Source organism: Corella eumyota, chromosome 5 (assembly GCF_963082875.1).
Source record: "Corella eumyota chromosome 5, kaCorEumy4.1, whole genome shotgun sequence".
In the NCBI taxonomy this organism is placed as follows: domain Eukaryota; kingdom Metazoa; phylum Chordata; class Ascidiacea; order Phlebobranchia; family Corellidae; genus Corella; species Corella eumyota.
The window spans coordinates 8,885,094-8,901,761 of NC_137494.1; the positions used below are offsets into that span (position 1 = coordinate 8,885,094).

Genomic DNA, 16,668 nt, shown 5'->3' on the forward strand with positions numbered 1-16,668 from the left:
ACTTGGCTTAATAAACCTCAAGTGACATCATATTAAATAAATTATTTTAGTAAATAAATCAAAATTTTTTTTAATTATTATGTGATATCACTCGCACACAATTGGGCAAAAAATAAAACAATATATTCTTAAGCTGATATCTCAGAACTGAACCATGAAAAGCAAATCTTTTAAAACAATTAATGGCACTCATTATAATCGGAACATTTTAAGCAAACCTAAATGTGAAGAAATATGCAAAAATGTAAAGCAAAGCAGCCAAACAAAATATTAGCCTATACAAAACCCACGTTTACCCATAAGCCTTGGTTTTTGCCAAAACAATTACCTATATCTCCCCTCCTACAAAAAAATAAAACACTTTGCAAATCATTGCATTAATAAGTTGTCCTAAAAAAACTTTTATGCTTAAATGTATTAAAAAACTAAATCTATGAAATTCCATATTTACAGGATGTATGGAGCGAGTGAATCCTAAAAAAATTAAATAAATTATCATATTGTTTGTTATGGTGACCACTCAATTCTCAAGACAAGCAAAAAGCATTGTACACACAAAATAAAATAGCTGTATTCATTGCACGTATTTAATTACCTAAATATTGCTATAGTCTATGATCCTTCAGTAATAGGCAACTTAGGAATTTCGAAAATTAAAGGACATTTTGACCAATCTTGCTTCTCCTTACACCCCCAATAATTGGCTTTTTCTGAATATACCATAGACAGGTCACCGGTTATTTCGCATTTTTTGGACTCAAACCAAAGCGGTTTGTAGAGGTTTAACGGTTTTCCTGCAGCCTTTCTAGCTTGATTTTCAGCTTCCCTTCTCTTTCGTCTTCCTCTCTGCTCATCCTCCAAGTTCTGTTTGCAATCATTCGCATCGTCCCATTTGCCATTTTCCATTAAAGTCTGATCCGGTCGAAATCGAGAATCAGTTGGTGCCACTCCTGGCTCTGGTTCATTTAAAGTGACAGCCAGGTTGGTAAAGTAATACATTTTCTCTGCACCGATTGGCAAAGGACACTTCTGCCATATGGTTTTGGCGGGCAAGGTTTTATAGAGTGGCTTAGAAGCATTGGCATTGTTGACACTCACAATTTTTGCATAATCCATGTGAGAGTCCCAAGTACCTGACATGACATAGTGTGCCTTGTTTTCACGATCCATAACTATTCCAGACACTTTTCTTGGCGTTTCTCTGGAAAAATAACTGTATGGAAAATACTTGTGCTTGCATCGGTCTCCAGTTGTGTGGTTTACTATCTCAGCATCGCCAGACTGATCGACCCAAAGTTTTCCGACAATAATGTTGTGCACAGTAATAGTCACCTTGTTCCAAGTGTAGTAGTGGCCGGTGGCATTAAATTTAATATGAAGTAGCCCGATTGGGGTCACATTTAGATACTTCCCACGAAATTTACTGGCAAGATTTATTTCAGTCCAAAATGACCAACCCGAATTTGGCCCGTAATCTTTCGATTGAACATGCATTGCTCCAGCTGGCGGGTGGTGGCTTACTTGTTCACAAATCATTCGAAAACCTAAGTCCTCCCTTCGATCTAAATCAAAAGTTTCACCGAGCAATGGATTAAATGGTTTACCAGTTCGATATAAAGTAGTTGAATAACATGAAACTGAAAATGCAACAACATAAGCCATTTGCTCTTGGGAAGATGTACATCTTGCAGCTTTGTCTAATAAATACGAATACTCCAAATCCTCCGCCAACCTTTGGAGCATTGATATCGGTTCGTTAAAATTAACAGGCATCGGAATTTTAGATAAATCTTTTCCTATGCAGTTTTTCATAACACTCCATAGATTAAGACTGTAGTTTGGCTTGTCAGGTATTCGGGTTCGGCGAATTCTAGTACTGGAATTTAGGTTTGCTGGCACAAGTCCTTTATTGCTATTGCTACTGTCAACTGAAACAGTAGAGTCAGACTTTTTGTGAACCTTGGAGACCTCCGTCGTAAATCCTTTGTCAGAAGCATCGACAAATTCGTCTTCATCATCCTCCTCTTCTGGATCGCCATTTTCGAGGCCATTATTCTTTAACATAGTTTCCATTCTCGGAGTATCATTTCCACCCTGTATTATCGCTCTTTCGAGAGTGTTATGCTGCTTTGCAAGAGACTCCACAGTTTCTTCGAGTCTTAAACGCTGTTCTCGTTCATGCACTATAGCCTTGTGCCAGCGCTTGCCTTGACCCTGTGCCAGTTGCAAAAAATCGTTGCAAGCGTTTATCATTGCTGTTGATGTGATTCGATACAGAGTTGCTCTTTCGTTGACTGTTTTTATTTTACTGACATAAACACTTGCAATTTCTTTTTCGCTGGAGTTGGACTTGTCGGGAACCTCCAACTCAGCTAAAGCTCGTTGTAAAGCACCACCATGTTTGGCAATCAGGTCATTGCATGTTGCCAAGTCATCTAATTTATTGGCTAGAGATCTCAAAGATTGCCGCAATTCATTTTTCTCAATATCGATCGTCGGATTATTTGGCATGTCACTATTAGGAGGCAAATCAGCACTGGGCAAACCATCTTCATCTGACGAGTCATCAGAATCAATAAGTCGTGATGCTTTGACCTTTGCTAACTCCAAAGCTGTAATCCACCTTTGACGTTCGACCTCATTGCTTGCTTTCAAATGAAAAGTTTGCGCACCACCGTTTGATATCATAAAGTTGCATGAATCTTCCGTTACAATAAAGGCCCCAGCAAGATTTATTGTTCCTCTGCAAGTGTGAGCCATTTCGGCTTGCGACCTGTAGTATGATAATAACCCATTGGAAAGCACAAACCAACGTCTCTGATAACCTTTAATGTAATTTGTCCATTTCCAGAGCCAGCCCCTGAAGTGATCAGTTTGTTCAACAACTCTGTCGGACATTATTTTTTTTGCAAGTTTTAAATTCTGACTAGCAGACTAGATAGTTAATTTACATTCACTAAACAAAACAATAAAACAGTTAACTAAATGTAATAAAGCGTTAAAATTTTTTTTTTGTATACATCTTTATCCTCGATGTAGGAAAGTCGAATGCGCGACTTGAACATAGTGTAACATAAGTTACCCTGACCCATTCTCGATTTGCCTGTGGCAGTTAGGAATATTATAGAATATAATTGCTCAGTAATTATGCTGCTGTTTAAGTGCTGGCTCAGCAGGAGTTCATACCGTTTATAGTGCCTTACTAAAGGTTGCTACAGCATGAGATCAGTGGAGATTGAACCAACGACCTCATGGTGGTGTAGCAAGTGTTCTTACCACTACACCACTGACCACGCTGCCGGTCAAACTGTGTATTTCGCGTGACAATAGTTAGACAATACTTTGTACAAAAGTTCAGGATGTCAGGTGAAAAACGCATTAACTTGGTATTTTTTGCTTCTACAGTACGTATAAATAATACAAGCAAATTTAAAACAAAGCTTTGAAAATTTATTTTGCAGACATGCGGCTTAATACTTGCTAGTCACGGGTCCTGTCTAAAATTTATATAGAGCATATTTTAATATTGGGCATAACACACATACTGGGCATCTGACGCATAGCAGACGTAACAGGTAAAAACAAAATTTTTATGGTTTACGTACATAATAGTTTAATTTATTGTGATTTTTAATTTTATTTCATTTTTTAGACTTTTTTTTATTTTTGTTATATATATATATATATATATATATATATGTATATATACAGGCAGCGTGATGTAGTGATAACAACACTTGCTACACCACATGAGGTCGTGGGTTCAATCCCTACTGTTCTAATCATGTAGTGCCCTCGAGTAAGTCGATATAAACGGTTTACACTCCTGCTGAGCAAATTTTTTTAAATTATTTTTTTTACACTGTAACTCCAACGACAGTGATAGGATTGCTTAACTATTACAAATCAAAAGTGTCGTAACTTTCTTTTTTTTCGTACAATTTTAGTTTGTTATTTCGCCACACTTCTGTTTTATTTATTTATTTTTATTTTTTTGGCGTATATTCTGTTAAATGTATTTTATTCTATCGTACTTATTATTAATTTAATCTATACTGGATTTGGTGACCATGCCATAAAATCTTTGTTAAAACGTTAATACTTTTGGCATATTTTAAATCATTAAATTGATTTTGTCATTTTTTCCCGTCGCATTGCTGTAATATTAATTGTATATCGTTTTTATTATTTACCTTTATCGTTGCGCGAAAAATCAAAAAAAAATGTTACCCCGACTTAATCTCGAGTTGCCTGTGGTAGTTTGGGATATTATAATTGCCCGATAATTACGCTGCTGATTAAGTACTGGCTCAGCCCTTGAGTAAAAAGTTCATACCGTTTATAGCACCTTTTTACTCAAGGGCGCTACAGCATGAGAGCAGTGGTGATTGGACCCCCTATCTCAGGTGGTGTAGCAAGTGTTCTTACTGTAAAAAATAGCGAAACCACTTTTACTTTGTCCTCCATTGTTTGGCGCCCTTTACTTGCCTTTGAATTAATCATGAGTGTGGACCCTCTGATAAGAGCGTTCCTGATTAGCGACTAACTGGAGGTTTGGGTTCTGTTTTTAGGAGTACGTGCTAAACAACCTGCAACGAAAGCATCAACAGAAGCGACGATCTAGTAACCCATGACGACCTAAAGACATTAAAAAGGGAATTGAAATTAAAGTTATGGTTAAAGTGATGGATACTTTTGAAAATATGAAGAAAAACAAATTAAATTATTACAGGAAGATTTACAACTTTTAAGGGAATAAATAAAAAAAAAATAAAAATAAATCACTAAAAATAAAAATAAAGTTGAGATTGCTCTGTTAAAGACCACTATGTCACTATCAAATAATAATATAAGGACAAGTTTTAAAAATGATTAAGCCTAGGGCGATTGGTAAAGATACAAACCAAAATAAAATTCTAGAAAAAAACTGCAAACGAAGTAAGTCACCATGCAGTGAAAATCGCTTTGCCTAAATTCAATTCGGGTAAAAAACACAAGAAAGATAACGACGCCCGCAAGAAAAAAGAAATGATCGAAAGAGAAATGAAAAGTAATGCGAAAATAGTGCACGTGCGAAGAATCCTTGCAACCCCTCGAGAAATTCCCTTGCGGACATCAAGTCCCCTTTGAAAAGAACAAAACTTAGACAAATATATAAAAAGCATTGTTTATTGGAAGGAGGCTGTTTCAAAACAACTAAATATCGATAGGTTTTGGTATGGCTCATTGGGCAAAACCGCTTATTCTTATTACCACCAATGCCTTGTGTTGCGTAACGGCATATTTTTAAACATAGTAATATCGAAACGTGGATAGATTCGTATACATTTTAGGTTGAACTGTTCAGACATTAATTTTTTTTGTATATATCTTTATCCTCGATGTTGGAAAGTAGAATGCGTGACTTAAACATAGAGTAACATCAGTTACTCCGACCCAGTCTCGAGTTGCCTGTAGCAGTTTGGGATATTATATAGATTATAATTGCCCGAAATATAACACCTATCCCTTTTTTTGTTTTTAAATGTATTTAAATAAATTTAAAAACAGGGTTTTTAACGGCGGTAATTTTGTTGAAATGGCATGCAGTAATTTGTTTTGAAATAGTATAATGTGTTTTTTTGGATTATAAACCTAAATTTTTTCTTAAACAAAGTATCAGTAGTTTTTTTTTCCTTAATTTAATTTTTTTCTACAAATATATGTAAAAAATATTATGTTTTAAAGAACATTAACCCTTGTCGCTTAAATTGATGCAGGACTTTAAATTTAGCATAAATTTTTAAAAACAACTTTTTAAATTTGACGCAGTAAATGTATAGGAATAACATAACATAACCAAAAAGGCTAACAACTTTTAAAAAAAAAAGTTGTTTTATGGGTAACGTTCAATGCGTACTATATGTTAGCGTAAATTCATTATTTTGTTAAAACAATAGACCCGTATGCGGTTTTAATACAAAACAAGCAATTTTTTTAATGTGGCTATGCGCCGTTATTTGAAAGTTCCGTTTTACTCAGTTTACACTACAAGATACTAAAATAGATTAGAAAGCAAAATAATATATTGTTTTATGATTTGTCTGTATACTGTAACGTATTTTCGTCTCCGCTTTTTCGTTTACCTTTATCGTAAACTTGTAAGTAGAATCTCGAACAGGGTTCGGCGTGTAATCTTTACAGATAATTAATCCAAAGGCAAATTACAGAGCGCCAACTAATTGAAGACAAATTAAGTAGTTACGCTATTTGTTTCAATACGACAATAAAAAAGGTCCTAAGGGTATAACTCATTATATTCAAAATTTTCAAGACCGTAAACTAAATAAGATAAAAGATTTGGCCAAAACTAAAAATTATAAGATGCAAAAACCGTAAAAGTAACAAGATCAAAATCAGAATTACAAAACATTGACACGTGATCGACAAAATATAGGATAATGACGTAATAACGTCATAATAATAGGTTGTAATATGTTTTCAAATAATGTTATTTCCTACTATTCATTACCTCGTGAGTTATTGAAAAAATTATGGCCAGTACTTGTGTGAACTTTTTACAGAACTAGAATAAGTTACCTGCAAAAATAAAAACCTATTAAGACCCTTTGTTATATATATAGTGATTGTCAAGCTATATTTTTTGTATATTTAAAAATATTAAAAAAAACTAAAAGTTGTTAGACATTCTTTAGAAAGCGCAGAATAATTAGTTTTACAAAAACTGTATGTAGGCTAAGTGAGTTTAAAACCAGATTGATTTCGGTTTTTTTTACAACAAAAATACCAGCGGAAATTGATAAAAGTATATTATAGGCTTATTTATTTTATATACTTTTCCTGTCTATTTTGCAAGCGCTTTAAACTGCTATTTTTCCATTTTATAGTAAAGTGCTGTTAAGTTAAATATGTTTATATATAAGTGTTGTGCATCAAGGAAATTGTTAGTGCTATTATTAACAATTTTTGTGACAGTTTTTTTGTTAGTAAATTATTCAACATGGAATACAAAAACAATTAATTTTCAAAGCCGCTTTGGTCAAATTAAAGATGTTAAAAGTATTATAGAGTATGTATTACAACTTTTATCTTAATATCAGTTTTAATGATTATCAAGATGTAATGCTTGTGCTCATCTAGTAAAATATTACTAAGTTATTTATTATTAACTATTTTTAAAATCATGCCTTAAACATTACCTAAGACAACTTAATTCAACGACAACTTTGCCCAGATAAATAAACCTTGATATATCTTCTTCACAGTTTATTTTTATAAACTAAACCATTAAGAGTTGTTTTCGAGTAAAGTTTTCGTTGAATAAACCAATCTCCATTTAAATCGCTTTACTTGATAAACAACTTAAAGTAAAAAAATCTTAAAGACAGTTTAGATTGTATATCAGACATTTAACTTTAATCAATATTTTCTTCTAGGAACTTTGTGAAACCTCGACTTTTTAATTCAAATAAAACTTTAACTCCAACACCCCGAAAAACTGCAGCAGTAATTCTAGTCACTCAAACTAGATCAGGTTCTAGTTTTGTTGGTGAAATTTTTAATCGCAACCCAGGAGTGGGGTACTTTTATGAACCCCTTTATCCGTTTGGGACTTGTCCATCACACCAAGTAACAGGGGTTTCGAATTACTTTTCTTTAATATTACAACATAACTTTACCGCGATTCAAAGTCAGTACAAAGCAGCCTTCTCAAAATCTAAAGTTAAGCAGATAAACGGGTAAATAAAAATTTTCATGTTCTAACTTTTTTCGGATTTACACTTACTGAACAGATACTGATTTTTTTATAAGTATGTGTTTTAATTTGTACATCTATGTTTTTAATATTTAGCTTATGCAATGAAGCTAAATGGATAGTATGTCAAATACCTATATAAGCCTACAAAATAAAAAAGTGATGTTCGTGGTAAATGTGGTAAATTGACACAGGCAAACATTAGTTGCAAGTTGTATTTACAGCTAAATATGCAACACGTTAAAGCGGACAATCGCACCTTAGACTGTGATAAAAAAACGTTGTGCTTAATTTTAAAACTTTAAGTTTGCATTGCAGATGTGTTAAACATGGAATGTGTTTTTACGGATTTGACAAATGCAGCCAGTTTATGTCCCGTGATTTAAAGTTTTGTGCCAATAACAAATGTAAACAGAAGTTTGACTTGAACAGACTATCTAAAGAAATAAAACAACAAAAATTGCTAGCTTTTAAGGTAACTAAATGTCTTTATGAGTTTTTAACTGCTTGCCTGTTTAGTTTAACTTGACGCATTTAAATTTTATAAATATAGTAATATGCATATTCATATTGTAACGTGTTGTCTTTGCCGCTTTTCGGTTTACCTTTATCGTAACTTGAAAACTATAAACTAGCCCAAAGTTCAGCGTATATCAGATTTATTTACTAGGCAATAGTGGTAAATTACAAAAGCTTAACACAACCGCTCAGCAGGTTTTTCAAAACGCAACTCTTAAAGTAGTATAAAAGTCGGTCAATTGTTGCCAAACAGTGACGTATATATCAGAGTTCCAAACAGATATTTAAAAATAAGGCAAAGTAAAACACGCCACATAATTAAGAACAAATTTGGTAGTTATGCGATTTGTTACAACATATAAGCAAAGCATGTAAAGGTCAAAAAGGCAGCTACAGAAATATGTATTTTGCAAAACTGAAGTTGGTAAAATTATTTAAACAAAATATAAAAAACCTTTTCTAATTATATTTATACATGAGCTATTTTTAGGCAAAAATAGATATTTTTTTAAAGAAAATATTGTATGATTTTTATAGGTTACAAGAGTTTGTGATTTTGAAGATATCAAAAACGTTCTAACAGATCCCGACCACCTTGTGAAAATTGTACATCTTGTAAGAGATCCGCGGGCCAGCATTAACTCTTTGCAATTTACAGCTCAAATTAACCAGGAGTAAGTTCACAAATTGGCAAAACAAGATAATGGTGGCATTTCTTATAAAGAAAATGTTGTTCATTAAACAGATAGGGTTAAAAAAACTGTTTTATATTAATAATAGAGTTAATTTAATGTTTAAATAATAAACTGACAACTTGGTATAATGGTCAAAACACCTGTCTTTAAAATTCCAAAAATTCTGCTCTCGTGCTGTAGCGTCCTAAAAGACGCTATAAACGGTATGAACTCCTGCTGAGCCAGCAACTAGTTAGCGGTTTAATTTCTAGGCAACTGTAGTCTACAATACCGGCAGCGTAATGTAGTAGTCAAAACACTTTCTACACTACATAATGTCGTGGTTTGATTCTCACTGCTTTCATGCTGTAGCGAGTAAGGCGCTATAAACGAAATTAATATAACAATAAAATATGTGTTGACTTAGGATTTAAATTGTTTGTTATTTACAATAGAGTGTTTAGAGAGCGCTGTCTTCATTTCGAGAAACTTGTAAACTACAGTTCATCCCGACCTGATATACTCAACGCGGGTAACTACATGATAGTTAGACATGAAGATATTTCACTTAGACCGGTAAAATGGGCAGAAAAAATTTACCAGTTTATAGGGGTAGAGATGAATAATATAGTGCGGAATTGGCTTGTTTCGGCTACTTCTGGCACCAATTCAGTTAAACTAGGTTCCAGTTCGCGTTTTGGAACTACTCGAAATTCTAAAACGGTTTTGACTAAATGGAGGCAACAACTTGGCTTTAAAGATATTCAAAAAGTTCAAAATTATTGCGCCACGTCAATGAAAAAACTGGGCTACAAAAAATTCGACAACTCTGACGAAGTTGCAAATTTAAACATTTCAAGTTTTATTTTAAACGAGGGCTAAAAACATATTTTTTAGAATTTACAAATTAAAGTAATTGTGGTAGCTTTTTTTACAGACTTTTATTTAAGTTATTTATTTAGTAAACAACATGACTATATATTAACATACGAATTTAGCCGCATTTTTATGGTTCGAAATCTTAGATTTCGAAACATATTTTTATTGTCAATATTTTTATTCTTACTAATCCGAATGTTTGTTTATGATATTTCAATGCTTGTTTATTTATTAAAAATTAAAAATCAATTTTAGGCATTTAAAACTTGTCTAATGTATATTCTGATATCAACAACTTAAAACTGGGTTAAAAAATTAATTTTTGTTTGTTGAGTATATTTAATTACTTTTGTTGATTCAAAAATTAAATATTGATATTTTAAAATAATTTGTTCTGAAATTTTCTTAATCCAATAATTTAATACATTTTTAGTCTAATAATTTGATATGTAATATTAGATTTATTTAATTAGTTAATATAATTGAGTAATGTTTATGCATAATTTTATTTATTAATAAAGATTAATTTTAAAAATGATCAAATGATTTCGAACCATATTTTAATTATTAAAGAAATCTAGTTTTTGTAATGTTATTTATTTTAAAAACGATTTTAAAATCGTATTATATTTTTGTTTTTAAATTTTACTGTAAAACTATTTTAAAATATAGTTAACCATTTTTGGGACACTTTTAATTGCTGTTGTTGCAGCAGGTACCAGATTAGTTTAAGGTTTTTTTAAATTCGAAGCGTAGTATGTTATATGGCAGAAGTAACAAAAAATATTTTAATACCTCATGTTTAAAAAAATTATTAACAGATTTAACTTGGTTTGTTATTTTTTTTAAGATTTAACTTGGTTTGTTATTTTTTTTTTTAAGTTCGGCATTGGTATAGAAATAAGATATTAAAAACCTTACGCATGATTGGGTAAGTATTCACCGTAAATTAGTAAAAAATTCTTGTGTTATTTTCGATTTTAATTAAAAGAAGCAGCGTTTGTTTTAGTTTTGAAAGCCGACAAGTTGCTAAAGTTTAAAATGAATCAATGTGTGGGCTGGTGTGTCTTATAATAATAAATAGGCTTTAATAATTTCATTTGGAATTTTGATTTCCCGCTGCGCTACTAACAACTAACTGACAGACTGACTAGCAGACTAGTGACTAAGCTAAATTTTTTATAGTTGATAGTTGTAGTTGCCTAGTTTAAAATTGCAGGATTCAAGTTACAGACTCGACAAACTAACAAAGTCAACTGGCTGTCTGACTGTAGTTTTGTTTTGTCAGTCGTCTATTTTGTCAAATATAAATTTTGTGGGTAACAAAATTTTTAGACGGTTATGTGATTTATATATAATATTTTTGTAAAACTTTTGTAGCGAATGCGTTAGTCAGTTAATATACATGATTTTAAAAAAAAATTAAATTAAAATGGACACCTTAAATCAAGAAACCAACGATCAAATATTGAATAATATTAAACACGAAGATCAAAATGCTAAGAAACAAGCACAACTTCAGGAAATCGAAAAAAGTAAACTTAAACATAAAGAAAATGATGCTTATTTAATAAAAAACGAAGAGATGATACCTCATTCTGAATTGAAAAATAACAAAAAAGAAGATTTTTCGTCTAATAATAATGAGCAAATTAAAGAAAAACTACCTGAATCCAATATGGAAAATGCCGAAAAAGAAGTTTCTCCATCAAAAAGTTATATGCAAATTGAAGAAAAAATAAATGTATCCAAATTGGAAAAAATAGAAGAGGAAGATTCTGGAAATTTTGAAAATGATTCAAATATTGATGTCAAGGAAGCGAACGAAGCCATTACCAAAGAAATGATTGAGGAAGAAAATAAACTTCACGAAGAAGGAGAAAATGAATTAAAAGAATTAGAATTAAATAACATGAATAATAGAGAAGAACTAACTGCAGAAATGAGACTTAATCAGTTGCGATGCTTGTTAACCAAAAGTAACGTGTATGCTAACTACTTGCTTCAAAACATTGAACGCTCCAAAAAAGAAGAGGAAAAAAAGGCAAGAAAAAGAAAAAAGAAGAGAAAATCAAAGGTGGAACCCTCAATTCTTACTGAAAACAAAACATGTAAAGTAAGTCTAAAGCGAATGCACGATGACAATCCAAAAGTAATTTCTGGCAATGTTGCGAAAAAAGGAAAGTTTGAGATTGATAAAGAAAACGAATCCGTAGAAAATGCCAGTATCAACAGGAAAAATTTAGCGGAATTCGAAATTGGAGATAAAGTTCAAATAATCCAAAAAAACTATCATGATGGTGATGATTTGGTTGAGGCAAAAATCGTTGAGGTGTCATTGCGGGATGATGTTTGGAATTACAAAGTTTCTGTCGCTGGAAAGAAAAAGTCTGAAGGCGAATGGATCGAAAGAAAAGATATCATTGTTGACAACAAGGAAGAGGAAGATTCTGAAGACAGTGATGCAGAAGAAAAAAAAGCTTTAAAAATACAGGAAAAAGTGGCAAAACTTGACAAAGATGCGCTTTTAAAGGCCAAAATGTACTCTGGAGACGTAAATAAAAACCAAATTATTACAATAGACGGTGTTAGGTACTTAAATTCTAAACAAATTTCTGACAAACAACCAAAATATTTAACTGGGGCTGTATTACGTGACTACCAAATTAAAGGATACTCCTGGCTCAAGGTTCTGTTTGATAATGGAATAAGTGGAATTTTGGCTGATGAAATGGGATTGGGTAAAACAATTCAGTCTATTGCAATGATCTGTAAGCTTCTGTATGGTAGTGGAATGTACAAAGGGCCCTTTTTGGTGTGTGCTCCCTTATCAACCATATGTAATTGGATGTCAGAATTCAAGCGGTTTGCTCCAATGATACCACTTCTTTTGTACCATGGTTCTGCGCCAGAGCGACTTGTTTTATCCTCACAATTTGCAGTTAAAAATGAAAGTTTGGGTTGTTATCCTGTGGTTATTACCTCGAATGAAATCGTGATTCGTGATGAACAAATTTTAAGAAAACACAAATGGGATTATTTGATATTGGATGAGGCTCATAGGATAAAGAACATGAATTGTCGTCTTATCAAAGCTCTAAAGTCGCTTAAAGTCCATGCTAAAGTCTTGCTGACTGGCACACCACTGCAGAATAGCTTGGCCGAGCTGTGGTCTTTGTTAAACTTTCTGCTGCCAGAATTATTCAGCGATTTAACCACATTTGAAACTTGGTTTGACCTGGATAAAATTCAAAAGGGAATTTCTACAGATAAAGAAAAAGACGTGGTTTCCATGATGCATAAAATATTAGCACCATTTCTACTTCGTCGAACAAAGGCTGATATTGAGATTGAACTTCCCCCAAAAAGAGAGCTTTTGGTATTTGCGCCACTAACTGCTTTTCAACTGGAATTTCATGAAGCGCTTGTCAATCGAACAATCCGAAATATGTTAAAAGTCGGTGAATCGGGGGAAGAAATCAACTATGACGAACAGAAAATCACTAACTTTGAACGAGAAACTCGAAGTTCCACATTGAACAATCGAATCGAAAAAGATCGACGGAAATCGAGAGAGGTAAATGACGACGCTGTGATTAATGTTTCTTTGTCCAATGTTATGATGCAATTGAGAAAGTGTTGCAACCATCCTTATCTAATTCAATATCCTCTAATTCCTGGCACTGATATTTACAGAGTAGATAAGGAAATTATTTCCTCTAGTGGTAAAATGGAATTGCTTGACAGGATGTTACCTGTCTTAAAGAAAAACAACCACAAAGTGCTTATATTCAGTCAGATGACCAAAGTCTTAGATATAATTGGCGACTACTGTCGATTTAAAAACTACACACATGTTCGTTTAGACGGATCTACTTCTTGTTTGGAGCGTCAAAATTACATCGATCAATACAACGAAGACACTAACTTGTTCATTTTTTTATTATCTACAAAGGCGGGTGGCTTGGGGATCAACTTAACAGCAGCTGACACTGTTGTTATATTCGATTCTGATTGGAACCCTCAAAATGACTTGCAAGCTCAAGATCGGTGTCATCGCATCGGGCAAACTCGACCTGTTGTGATTTATCGGCTTGTCACTGCCAATACTGTTGATCAGTTTATGGTTGAACGTGCCGAAGCGAAGAGAGTGTTGGAACGCCTTATAATCAACAAATCAAAATTTAAAGGCAAACTTGAGGAAGATATAAAATCGGAAAATGCTCAGTTGTCGTTTACGTCGCAAATTCTTTCAATGCTCCAAAAATCATCTAGGACCGGAAGCAAGTCATGTGACTTTATTAGCGATGAAGATTTGAGCAAATTACTCGATCGAAAAACTGTAATGGTTTGTGGTGCTATCGATATTAAATGCGCTTTGTTTCGCACTTTGGAATAATTTGCACTAATACCTGCCTTTTTTCTATTTACTACTGTATTAAAACTGCCAAATTACTGTATTAAAACTGCCAGTAACTACTGTATTAAAACTGCCAGTATTAAAACTGCCAAATTATTAATTATGCAACACTAAATTTTCAAAATATTTGGGTGCAGAAACAATCATGAGATTTTGATAAAGTTTAGTAAATATTTTCATAAAAGTGTTAGCAATGTGTATCAAAATCTCCCAAGTTCATTTTTTCATATTAAGTAATAGCCATATTTTTATTCTTAGGCTTTTTTTACTTGTTGTAGCAAAACAATCATAGGTTTTCTTTCCATCTCTAACATCATATTACTTCTATTTAGATCAGAAATCACCCAGAGCAAATAGGAAAATTAGGAAGTTGTTTTTAATAAAATTGTAACATAAAATTGGTCGAAAATGTAACAAAGATGGCACTGATAGGAAACTCCAACACTGCACCCGAGTTATCGGCTCTGGACACGGACAGCGTTGCAGACACAAAATCAGAGACATTATCAACACGCTCGGTCGGTTCCCTTCCTGCGATATCAAGCAGCTGCATGCGCGAAAGGAACTATTTATACGGGTGTATTAACACTGCAAAGTCAACAGGATCTAATGAACTAAATCGATTTTTTCCGTATCGGCAATTGAAGCTGTTTGTTGGCACTTGGAATATGCAGAGGGGTATTGTGCCGCCGAACATTGATGACTTCCTACTTCCTAACAATGAGGAATTAGTTCAAGATATGTATGTAATTGGAGTGCAGGAAGCTACGCCTGATATGCACAGTTGGGAGGTTAAAATACAGGAAACGCTTGGCCCTAATCATGTTTTAGTCCATTCTATGACCCATGGTCTCTTACATTTGGCCGTTTTTTTAAGGCGGGATTTGATCTGGTTTTGCTGCAATTTTGAAGATGACAAAGTCACCACTCGAATGGTTTCGAGAATTAAAACAAAGGGGGCTGCTGCAATTTGTTTTCAATTTTTTGGGACCTCGTTTTTGTTTATCTGTTCGCATTTAAGATCAGGAGAAGGTAACGTCAAAGAAAGAATTGAGGACTACGAAAAAATTCGTAAAAATTTGCAACTTCCGTCAACCAAGAATAACTATCAAAACACAAGCGGTGATTTGACTTCTCGATTTGATTATACTTTTTGGTTGGGTGACCTCAATTTTCGAATAAATCAACCTCATTTTTTATTGAAACAAGAAGCGGAGGATCCCTCGACTTTTGACGTTAAGGAAGCTTTAAAATGTGACCAGCTGAAAGGTAACATGAAACGAGGTAAAATTTTCCACGGTTTTGACGAACCTGATATTACATTTTTGCCGACTTATAAATTTAACCCCAACTCAGACGTCTACGACTCATCAAAAAAGTTTCGAGTTCCCTCATATACCGATCGGATACTTCACAGCATTAATGAATCAGGGTGTTTAAACTGCGTTCATTACAACAGCGTTTCTTCGGTAAGAACCTCCGATCATCGACCTGTTTACGGCCTGTATGAAATTCTCCTAAAACCTAGCTTCGAAAACACCCCCATCAGTAGTGGAAAGTTTGATCACGCCGTCTATGCGGAAGGAGTAAGAAAAAGGGTAAACAACTTTAATTCGACCTACAAAAGTGCAATCTGTACTATCCTGTAATCTAAAATAGTTGTTTCTTTAAAAAAAAAAATTTTACCTAGATATCTTTTTAAAATTTTTCTTAAACTAAAGCTTGGGTAAAGTTTTTTTTAAGGTTTAAAAGTTAGCACTGTTACCTATTCTGTTGAGCAGAAAATATAGGTTGTTTAACTTTGGTTTAAAATTTATTTAAAAAAGTAACCGATCTGGTGTTTTGGCCATTTCTTGCATTGTTTTATTTCTTTCTGTGATATTCAGGGTATAGCAACTTTTTATTTAATATAAATGTATATTAAAATTGCTGCTTCATTTTTTTTGTTGATACTTTAATATTTTAATTTTTTATAGTAAATACCAGATTTTAAATTGCTTGTTAAATTTTAACTTAAATTATAAAGTTCAATTTTTTACACTTTTAAAACATTATCTTAAATTAAAAAAAATTTTAAAATATAATATTTACTAAAAAGCTTACGTAACTAACTTATTGCTACCCAGTAAAAATATATATATTGCTGTCTAAATGACCGTTATTAATTAAACTATATTTTTTAAAACTATTTCATTTGCTGTTTGCACAATTCATTTTGTGTATATGCAAAAAAGAAATTTTTGCTGCTTAAAATGTTATAATTATAATAGACTTAACCTCATAATTCTTATTTGTTTCTTACAGTAGTTCCTAATATTGAACCAAATTATACTGCCAATTTAAAATTTTAATTTGTAAACATTTTTATGAAAGACATATATATAATTTAAAAAAAACTAAAGACATATATTTTGTAGTGC

General features: G+C 32.7%; 4 protein-coding genes across 5 annotated transcripts; 3 read left to right on the top strand and 1 right to left on the bottom strand.

Annotated features, from left to right (window-relative positions):
- Positions 1-205: 205 nt before the first annotated feature.
- LOC145753960 (oxysterol-binding protein 1-like) lies at positions 206-2,946 on the bottom strand. 2 transcript variants are annotated; one of them, XM_082570512.1, is made up of 2 exons: positions 596-2,946; positions 206-342 (listed from the first exon to the last, which is right to left on the bottom strand). In XM_082570512.1, exon 1 carries the CDS (start codon positions 2,896-2,898, stop codon positions 613-615), a length of 2,286 nt encoding a protein of 761 aa, XP_082426638.1. In that variant the 5' UTR covers positions 2,899-2,946; the 3' UTR covers positions 206-342; positions 596-612. The 2 variants fall into 2 exon arrangements, with proteins under 2 accessions (XP_082426638.1, XP_082426637.1); XM_082570511.1 differs by lacking the exon at positions 206-342 and adding an exon at positions 416-474.
- Positions 2,947-6,363: 3,417 nt separating this feature from the next.
- LOC145753434 (carbohydrate sulfotransferase 1-like) lies at positions 6,364-9,831 on the top strand. The gene is made up of 5 exons (XM_082569844.1): positions 6,364-6,374; positions 7,437-7,739; positions 8,075-8,231; positions 8,813-8,949; positions 9,405-9,831. The coding sequence occupies exons 1-5, from the start codon at positions 6,364-6,366 to the stop codon at positions 9,829-9,831; spliced, it is 1,035 nt and encodes a 344-aa protein (XP_082425970.1).
- A 1,243-nt stretch (positions 9,832-11,074) lies between these two features.
- LOC145752203 (lymphocyte-specific helicase-like) lies at positions 11,075-14,581 on the top strand. The gene has a single exon (XM_082568435.1). It carries the CDS (start codon positions 11,261-11,263, stop codon positions 14,225-14,227), a length of 2,967 nt encoding a protein of 988 aa, XP_082424561.1. The 5' UTR covers positions 11,075-11,260; the 3' UTR covers positions 14,228-14,581.
- A 3-nt stretch (positions 14,582-14,584) lies between these two features.
- Positions 14,585-16,555, top strand: LOC145752204 (phosphatidylinositol polyphosphate 5-phosphatase type IV-like). Its single transcript, XM_082568436.1, has one exon. The coding sequence runs from the start codon at positions 14,668-14,670 to the stop codon at positions 15,895-15,897; it is 1,230 nt and encodes a 409-aa protein (XP_082424562.1). The 5' UTR covers positions 14,585-14,667; the 3' UTR covers positions 15,898-16,555.
- Positions 16,556-16,668: the final 113 nt, after the last annotated feature.